Below are 10,482 nucleotides of genomic sequence, written 5' to 3'. Positions count from 1 at the left end.
CCACCAGACGACCCCAGTGTTATAATGCTGTTGTAGAGACAGCAGTCTGGACCACCAGACGACCCCAGTGTTATAATGCTGTTGTATTGTAGTCTGGACCACCAGACGACCCCAGTGTTATAATGCTGTTGTATTGTAGTCTGGACCACCAGACGACCCCAGTGTTATAATGCTGTTGTAGAGACAGCAGTCTGGACCACCAGACGACCCCAGTGTTATAATGCTGTTGTATTGTAGTCTGGACCACCAGACGACCCCAGTGTTATAATGCTGTTGTAGAGACAGCAGTCGGGACCACCAGATGACCCCAGTGTTATAATGCTGTTGTAGAGACAGCAGTCTGGACCACCAGACGACCCCAGTGTTGTAATGCTGTTGTAGAGACAGCAGTCTGGACCACCAGATGACCCCAGTGTTATAATGCTGTTGTAGAGACAGCAGTCTGGCCCACCAGACGACCCCAGTGTTATAATGCTGTTGTAGAGACAGCAGTCTGGACCACCAGACGACCCCAGTGTTATAATGCTGTTGTAGAGACAGCAGTCTGGACCACCAGACGACCCCAGTGTTATAATGCTGTTGTATTGTAGTCTGGACCACCAGACGACCCCAGTGTTATAATGCTGTTGTAGAGACAGCAGTCTGGACCACCAGACAACCCCAGTGTTATAATGCTGTTGTATTGTAGTCTGGACCACCAGATGACCCCAGTGTTATAATGCTGTTGTAGAGACAGCAGTCTGGACCACCAGACGACCCCAGTGTTATAATGCTGTTGTAGAGACAGCAGTCTGGACCACCAGACGACCCCAGTGTTATAATGCTGTTGTAGAGACAGCAGTCTGGACCACCAGATGACCCCAGTGTTATAATGCTGTTGTATTGCAGTCTGGACCACCAGATGACCCCAGTGTTATAATGCTGTTGTAGAGACAGCAGTCTGGACCACCAGACGACCCCAGTGTTATAATGCTGTTGTATTGTAGTCTGGACCACCAGACGACCCCAGTGTTATAATGCTGTTGTAGAGACAGCAGTCTGGACCACCAGATGACCCCAGTGTTATAATGCTGTTGTAGAGACAGTAGTCTGGACCACCAGACGACCCCAGTGTTATAATGCTGTTGTATTGTAGTCTGGACCACCAGATGACCCCAGTGTTATAATGCTGTTGTATTGTAGTCTGGACCACCAGACGACCCCAGTGTTATAATGCTGTTGTAGAGACAGCAGTCTGGACCACCAGACGACCCCAGTGTTATAATGCTGTTGTATTGTAGTCTGGACCACCAGACGACCCCAGTGTTATAATGCTGTTGTAGAGACAGCAGTCTGGACCACCAGATGACCCCAGTGTTATAATGCTGTTGTAGAGACAGTAGTCTGGACCACCAGACGACCCCAGTGTTATAATGCTGTTGTATTGCAGTCTGGACCACCAGATGACCCCAGTGTTATAATGCTGTTGTAGAGACAGCAGTCTGGACCACCAGATGACCCCAGTGTTATAATGCTGTTGTAGAGACAGCAGTCTGGACCACCAGACGACCCCAGTGTTATAATGCTGTTGTAGAGACAGCAGTCTGGACCACCAGACGACCCCAGTGTTATAATGCTGTTGTAGAGACAGCAGTCTGGACCACCAGACGACCCCAGTGTTATAATGCTGTTGTAGAGACAGCAGTCTGGACCACCAGACGACCCCAGTGTTATAATGCTGTTGTATTGTAGTCTGGACCACCAGATGACCCCAGTGTTATAATGCTGTTGTATTGTAGTCTGGACCACCAGACGACCCCAGTGTTATAATGCTGTTGTATTGTAGTCTGGACCACCAGATGACCCCAGTGTTATAATGCTGTTGTAGAGACAGCAGTCTGGACCACCAGATGACCCCAGTGTTATAATGCTGTTGTAGAGACAGCAGTCTGGACCACCAGATGACCCCAGTGTTATAATGCTGTTGTAGAGACAGCAGTCTGGACCACCAGATGACCCCAGTGTTATAATGCTGTTGTAGAGACAGCAGTCTGGACCACCAGATGACCCCAGTGTTATAATGCTGTTGTAGAGACAGCAGTCTGGACCACCAGACGACCCCAGTGTTATAATGCTGTTGTAGAGACAGCAGTCTGGACCACCAGATGACCCCAGTGTTATAATGCTGTTGTATTGCAGTCTGGACCACCAGACGACCCCAGTGTTATAATGCTGTTGTAGAGACAGCAGTTTGGACCACCAGACGACCCCAGTGTTATAATGCTGTTGTATTGCAGTCTGGACCACCAGACGACCCCAGTGTTATAATGCTGTTGTAGAGACAGCAGTCTGGACCACCAGACGACCCCAGTGTTATAATGCTGTTGTAGAGACAGCAGTCTGGACCACCAGACGACCCCAGTGTTATAATGCTGTTGTATTGTAGTCTGGACCACCAGACGACCCCAGTGTTATAATGCTGTTGTATTGTAGTCTGGACCACCAGATGACCCCAGTGTTATAATGCTGTTGTAGAGACAGCAGTCTGGACCACCAGATGACCCCAGTGTTATAATGCTGTTGTAGAGACAGCAGTCTGGACCACCAGACGACCCCAGTGTTATAATGCTGTTGTAGAGACAGCAGTCTGGACCACCAGACGACCCCAGTGTTATAATGCTGTTGTAGAGACAGCAGTCTGGACCACCAGATGACCCCAGTGTTATAATGCTGTTGTATTGTAGTCTGGACCACCAGACGACCCCAGTGTTATAATGCTGTTGTAGAGACAGCAGTCTGGACCACTGTTCTGGTCTTCCATGGGGGGAGTAATGTGCTTTTCTCCCACTCTATCGCTGTGTGTGTGTGTGTGTGTGTGTGTGTGTGTGTGTGTGTGTGTGTGTGTGTGTGTGTGTGTGTGTGTGTGTGTAGGATCCTCCATAGTGTTTGATATGAGTCTGGTGTATATCGTGGTGGCTCTGGTCGCAGTCATACTCAACAACATCCTGGTGGAGAGAATCAGCCTACACACACGAATCACCGTGGGTGAGTTACCTGTTATTACCACACAGTGAACCAACCCTCCTCCTCCACCAGGTTACCTGTTATTACCACACAGTGAACCAACCCTTCTCCCCACCAGGTTACCTGTTATTACTACACAGTGAACCAACCCTCCTCCTCCCCCACAAGGTTACCTGTTATTACCACACAGTAAACCAACCCTCCTCCCCCACAAGGTTACCTGTTATTACCACACAGTGAACCAACCCTCCTCCTCCCCCACAAGGTTACCTGTTATTACCACACAGTAAACCAACCCTCCTCCCCCACCAGTTTACCTGTTATTACCACACAGTAAACCAACCCTCCTCCTCCCCCACCAGGTTACCTGTTATTACCACACAGTAAACCAACCCTCCTCCTACCACCAGGTTACCTGTTATTACCACACAGTGAACCAACCCTCCTCCTCCACCAGGTTACCTGTTATTACCACACAGTGAACCAACCCTCCTCCCCCACCAGGTTACCTGTTATTACCACACAGTGAACCAACCCTCCTCCTCCACCAGGTTACCTGTTATTACCACACAGTGAACCAACCCTCCCCCACCAGGTTACCTGTTATTACCACACAGTAAACCAACCCTCCTCCCCCACCAGGTTACCTGTTATTACCACACAGTGAACCAACCCTCCTCCCCACCAGGTTACCTGTTATTACCACACAGTAAACCAACCCTCCTCCTCCCCCACCAGGTTACCTGTTATTACCACAAAGTAAACCAACCCTCCTCCTCCCCCACCAGGTTACATGTTATTACCACACAGTAAACCAACCCTCCGCCTCCCCCACCAGGTTACCTGTTATTACCACACAGTAAACCAACCCCCCCCCCCCAGGTTACCTGTTATTACCACACAGTGAACCAACCCTCCTCCTCCCCCACCAGGTTACCTGTTATTACCACACAGTAAACCAACCCTCCTCTCCCACCAGGTTTCCTGTTATTACCACACAGGCAACCAACCCTCTTCCCCCCCCCCAGGTTACCTGTTATTACCACACAGTAAACCAACCATTCTCCCCCACCAGCTTACCTGGTATTACCACACAGTAAACAAACCCTCCTCTCCCACCAGGTTTCCTGTTATTACCACACAGTAAACCAACCCTCCTCTCCCACCAGGTTACCTGTTATTACCACACAGTAAACCAACCCTCTCCCCCCCCCAGGTTACCTGTTATTACCACACAGTAAACCAACCATTCTCCCCCACCAGCTTACCTGGTATTACCACACAGTAAACCAACCCTCCTCTCCCACCAGGTTTCCTGTTATTACCACACAGTAAACCAACCCTCCTCCTCCCCCACCAGGTTACCTGGTATTACCACACAGTGAACCAACCCTCCTCCTCCCCCACCAGGTTACCTGTTATTACCACACAGTAAACCAACCCTCCTCCTACCACCAGGTTACCTGTTATTACTACACAGTAAACCAACCCTCCTCCCCCACCAGGTTACCTGTTATTACCACGCAGTAAACCAACCCTCCTCCCCCACCAGGTTACCTGTTATTACCACACAGTAAACCAACCCTCCTCCTCCCCCACCAGGTTACCTGTTATTACCACACAGTAACCCAACCCTCCTCCTCCCCCACCAGGTTACCTGTTATTACCACACAGTAAACCAACCCTCCTCCTCCCCCACCAGGTTACCTGTTATTACCCCACAGTAAACCAACCCTCCTCTTCCCCCACCAGGTTACCTGTTATTACCACACAGTAAACCAACCCTCCTCCTCCTCCCCCAGGTTACCTGTTATTACCACACAGTAAACCAACCCTCCTCCCCCACCAGGTTACCTGTTTGCTCTGAGTCCGCTAGTGTTCGTCAGCGTGTTTGATGTGTGGTTGGAATCCTTCACCACCAGACAGGCTTACATCGTCAACCTCTTCTCTGTTGGGGTGGTCGCCTTCGGATGTACAGGTACCACCCAAACACCCTTCCCTTCCCCTGTCCGTTGCCTTTGGATGTGCAGGTACCACCCAAACACCCTTCCCTTCCCCTGTCCGTTGCCTTTGGATGTGCAGGTACCACCCTTCCCTTCCCCTGTCCGTTGCCTCTTATAGCCCTGGGGGAGGAGTCACTTATAGCCCTGGGAAACACCCTTCCCTTCCCTTCCCCTGTCCGGTACAGGTACCACCCAAACACCCTTCCCTTCCCCTGTCCGTTGCCTCTTATAGCCCTGGGATAAGGAGGCTCTTATAGCCCTGGGAAACACCCTTCCCTTCCCTTCCCCTGTCCGGTACAGGTACCACCCAGTCACCCTTCCCTTCCCCTGTCCGTTGCCTTCAGATGTACAGGTACCACCCAGTCACCCTTCCCTTCCCCTGTCCGTTGCCTTTAGATGTACAGGTACCACCCAGTCACCCTTCCCTTCCCCTGTCCGTTGCCTTCAGATGTACAGGTACCACCCAGTCACCCTTCCCTTCCCCTGTCCGTTGCCTTCAGATGTACAGGTACCACCCAGTCACCCTTCCCTTCCCCTGTCCGTTGCCTTCAGATGTACAGGTACCACCCAAACACCCTTCCCTTCCCCTGTCCGTTGCCTTCAGATGTACAGGTACCACCCTTCCCTTCCCCTGTCCGTTGCCTTTAGATGTACAGGTACCACCCAGTCACCCTTCCCTTCCCCTGTCCGTTGCCTTTAGATGTACAGGTACCACCCAAACACCCTTCCCTTCCCCTGTCCGTTGCCTTCTGATGTACAGGTACCACCCAAACACCCTTCCCTTCCCCTGTCCGTTGCCTTCAGATGTACAGGTACCACCCAGTCACCCTTCCCTTCCCCTGTCCGTTGCCTTCAGATGTACAGGTACCACCCAGTCACCCTTCCCTTCCCCTGTCCGTTGCCTTCAGATGTACAGGTACCACCCAGTCACCCTTCCCTTCCCCTGTCCGTTGCCTTTAGATGTACAGGTACCACCCAGTCACCCTTCCCTTCCCCTGTCCGTTGCCTTCAGATGTACAGGTACCACCCAGTCACCCTTCCCTTCCCCTGTCCGTTGCCTTCAGATGTACAGGTACCACCCAAACACCCTTCCCTTCCCCTGTCCGTTGCCTTCAGATGTACAGGTACCACCCAAACACCCTTCCCTTCCCCTGTCCGTTGCCTTCAGATGTACAGGTACCACCCAGTCACCCTTCCCTTCCCCTGTCCGTTGCCTTTAGATGTACAGGTACCACCCAGTCACCCTTCCCTTCCCCTGTCCGTTGCCTTCAGATGTACAGGTACCACCCAGTCACCCTTCCCTTCCCCTGTCCGTTGCCTTCAGATGTACAGGTACCACCCAAACACCCTTCCCTTCCCCTGTCCGTTGCCTTCAGATGTACAGGTACCACCCAGTCACCCAAACACCCTTCCCCTGTCTGTTGCCTTCAGATGTACAGGTACCACCCAGTCACCCTTCCCTTCCCCTGTCTGTTGCCTTCAGATGTACAGGTACCACCCAGTCACCCTTCCCTTCCCCTGTCCGTTGCCTTCAGATGTACAGGTACCACCCAGTCACCCTTCCCTTCCCCTGTCCGTTGCCTTCAGATGTACAGGTACCACCCAAACACCCTTCCCTTCCCCTGTCCGTTGCCTTCAGATGTACAGGTACCACCCAGTCACCCTTCCCTTCCCCTGTCCGTTGCCTTCAGATGTACAGGTACCACCCAGTCACCCTTCCCTTCCCCTGTCCGTTGTCTTCAGATGTACAGGTACCATCCAGTCACCCTTCCCTTCCCCTGTCCGTTGCCTTCAGATGTACAGGTACCACCCAGTCACCCTTCCCTTCCCCTGTCCGTTGCCTTCAGATGTACAGGTACCATCCAGTCACCCTTCCCTTCCCCTGTCCGTTGCCTTCAGATGTACAGGTACCACCCAGTCACCCTTCCCTTCCCCTGTCCGTTGCCTTCAGATGTACAGGTACCACCCTTCCCTTCCCTTCCCCTGTCCGTTGCCTTCAGATGTGCAGGTACCACCAAACACCCTTCCCTTCCCTTCCCCTGTCCGTTGCCTTCAGATGTACAGGTACCACCCAGTCACCCTTCCCTTCCCTTCCCCTGTCCGTTGCCTTCAGATGTACAGGTACCACCCAAACACCCTTCCCTTCCCTTCCCCTGTCCGTTGCCTTCAGATGTACAGGTACCACCCAAACACCCTTCCCTTCCCTTCCCCTGTCCGTTGCCTTCAGATGTACAGGTACCATCCAGTCACCCTTCCCTTCCCCTGTCCGTTGCCTTCAGATGTACAGGTACCACCCAGTCACCCTTCCCTTCCCCTGTCCGTTGCCTTCAGATGTACAGGTACCACCCAGTCACCCTTCCCTTCCCCTGTCCGTTGCCTTCAGATGTACAGGTACCACCCAGTCACCCTTCCCTTCCCCTGTCCGTTGCCTTCAGATGTACAGGTACCACCCAAACACCCTTCCCTTCCCCTGTCCGTTGCCTTCAGATGTACAGGTACCACCCAAACACCCTTCCCTTCCCCTGTCCGTTGCCTTCAGATGTACAGGTACCACCCAGTCACCCTTCCCTTCCCCTGTCCGTTGCCTTCAGATGTACAGGTACCACCCAGTCACCCTTCCCTTCCCCTGTCCGTTGCCTTCAGATGTACAGGTACCACCCAGTCACCCTTCCCTTCCCCTGTCCGTTGCCTTTAGATGTACAGGTACCACCCAGTCACCCTTCCCTTCCCCTGTCCGTTGCCTTCAGATGTGCAGGTACCACCCAGTCACCCAAACACCCTTCCCTTCCCCTGTCCGTTGCCTTCAGATGTACAGGTACCACCCAGTCACCCTTCCCTTCCCCTGTCCGTTGCCTTCAGATGTACAGGTACCACCCAGTCACCCTTCCCTTCCCCTGTCCGTTGCCTTCAGATGTACAGGTACCACCCAAACACCCTTCCCTTCCCTTCCCCTGTCCGTTGCCTTTAGATGTACAGGTACCACCCAGTCACCCTTCCCTTCCCCTGTCCGTTGCCTTCAGATGTACAGGTACCACCCAGTCACCCTTCCCTTCCCCTGTCCGTTGCCTTCAGATGTACAGGTACCACCCAGTCACCCTTCCCTTCCCCTGTCCGTTGCCTTCAGATGTACAGGTACCACCCAAACACCCTTCCCTTCCCTTCCCCTGTCCGTTGCCTTTAGATGTACAGGTACCACCCAGTCACCCTTCCCTTCCCCTGTCCGTTGCCTTCAGATGTACAGGTACCACCCAGTCACCCTTCCCTTCCCCTGTCCGTTGCCTTCAGATGTACAGGTACCACCCAAACACCCTTCCCTTCCCCTGTCCGTTGCCTTCAGATGTGCAGGTACCACCCAGTCACCCAAACACCCTTCCCTTCCCCTGTCCGTTGCCTTTAGATGTACAGGTACCACCCAGACACCCTTCCCTTCCCCTGTCCGTTGCCTTCAGATGTACAGGTACCACCCAGTCACCCTTCCCTTCCCCTGTCCGTTGCCTTCAGATGTACAGGTACCACCCAGTCACCCTTCCCTTCCCCTGTCCGTTGCCTTCAGATGTACAGGTACCACCCAGTCACCCTTCCCTTCCCCTGTCCGTTGCCTTCAGATGTACAGGTACCACCCAGTCACCCTTCCCTTCCCCTGTCCGTTGCCTTCAGATGTACAGGTACCACCCAAACACCCTTCCCTTCCCTTCCCCTGTCCGTTGCCTTTAGATGTACAGGTACCACCCAGTCACCCTTCCCTTCCCCTGTCCGTTGCCTTCAGATGTACAGGTACCACCCAGTCACCCTTCCCTTCCCCTGTCCGTTGCCTTCAGATGTACAGGTACCACCCAGTCACCCTTCCCTTCCCCTGTCCGTTGCCTTCAGATGTACAGGTACCACCCAGTCACCCTTCCCTTCCCCTGTCCGTTGCCTTCAGATGTACAGGTACCACCCAAACACCCTTCCCTTCCCTTCCCCTGTCCGTTGCCTTTAGATGTACAGGTACCACCCAGTCACCCTTCCCTTCCCCTGTCCGTTGCCTTCAGATGTACAGGTACCACCCAGTCACCCTTCCCTTCCCCTGTCCGTTGCCTTCAGATGTACAGGTACCACCCAAACACCCTTCCCTTCCCCTGTCCGTTGCCTTCAGATGTGCAGGTACCACCCAGTCACCCAAACACCCTTCCCTTCCCCTGTCCGTTGCCTTTAGATGTACAGGTACCACCCAGACACCCTTCCCTTCCCCTGTCCGTTGCCTTCAGATGTACAGGTACCACCCAGTCACCCTTCCCTTCCCCTGTCCGTTGCCTTCAGATGTACAGGTACCACCCAGTCACCCTTCCCTTCCCCTGTCCGTTGCCTTCAGATGTACAGGTACCACCCAATCACCCTTCCCTTCCCCTGTCCGTTGCCTTCAGATGTACAGGTACCACCCAGTCACCCTTCCCTTCCCCTGTCCGTTGCCTTTAGATGTACAGGTACCACCCAGTCACCCTTCCCTTCCCCTGTCCGTTGCCTTCAGATGTACAGGTACCACCCAGTCACCCTTCCCTTCCCTTCCCCTGTCCGTTGCCTTCAGATGTACAGGTACCACCCAGTCACCCTTCCCTTCCCCTGTCCGTTGCCTTCAGATGTACAGGTACCACCCAGTCACCCCTCCCTTCCCCTGTCCGTTGCCTTCAGATGTACAGGTACCACCCAAACACCCTTCCCTTCCCTTCCCCTGTCCGTTGCCTTCAGATGTACAGGTACCATCCAGTCACCCTTCCCTTCCCCTGTCCGTTGCCTTCAGATGTACAGGTACCACCCAGTCACCCTTCCCTTCCCCTGTCTGTTGCCTTCAGATGTACAGGTACCACCCAGTCACCCTTCCCTTCCCCTGTCCGTTGCCTTCAGATGTACAGGTACCACCCAGTCACCCTTCCCTTCCCCTGTCCGTTGCCTTTAGATGTACAGGTACCACCCAGTCACCCTTCCCTTCCCCTGTCCGTTGCCTTCAGATGTACAGGTACCACCCAGTCACCCTTCCCTTCCCTTCCCCTGTCCGTTGCCTTCAGATGTACAGGTACCACCCAGTCACCCTTCCCTTCCCCTGTCCGTTGCCTTCAGATGTACAGGTACCACCCAGTCACCCTTCCCTTCCCCTGTCCGTTGCCTTCAGATGTACAGGTACCACCCAGTCACCCCTCCCTTCCCCTGTCCGTTGCCTTCAGATGTACAGGTACCACCCAAACACCCTTCCCTTCCCCTGTCCGTTGCCTTCAGATGTACAGGTACCATCCAGTCACCCTTCCCTTCCCCTGTCCGTTGCCTTCAGATGTACAGGTACCACCCAGTCACCCTTCCCTTCCCCTGTCCGTTGCCTTTAGATGTACAGGTACCACCCAGTCACCCTTCCCTTCCCCTGTCCGTTGCCTTCAGATGTGCAGGTACCACCCAGTCACCCAAACACCCTTCCCTTCCCCTGTCCGTTGCCTTTAGTTGTACAGGT

General features: G+C 53.6%; 1 protein-coding gene across 2 annotated transcripts in view; it reads left to right on the top strand.

The window, feature by feature from the left end:
* The window catches only part of LOC135538761 (equilibrative nucleoside transporter 4-like), a 47,345-nt gene that overhangs the window by 5,961 nt on the left and 30,902 nt on the right, over positions 1-10,482 (top strand). For both annotated transcript variants that reach the window (XM_064964670.1, XM_064964671.1), the window contains exons 4-5: positions 2,911-3,024; positions 4,853-4,981. In XM_064964670.1, coding sequence (XP_064820742.1) covers positions 2,911-3,024; positions 4,853-4,981 — 243 coding nt within the window. The remainder of the gene's footprint in view (positions 1-2,910; positions 3,025-4,852; positions 4,982-10,482) is intronic.

This window comes from Oncorhynchus masou, unplaced genomic scaffold, assembly GCF_036934945.1.
Source record: "Oncorhynchus masou masou isolate Uvic2021 unplaced genomic scaffold, UVic_Omas_1.1 unplaced_scaffold_181, whole genome shotgun sequence".
NCBI classification, from domain to species: Eukaryota; Metazoa; Chordata; class Actinopteri; order Salmoniformes; family Salmonidae; genus Oncorhynchus; species Oncorhynchus masou.
Note: the sequence above shows the minus strand (reverse complement) of the source record. Positions and strands in the feature narration are given on the sequence as shown.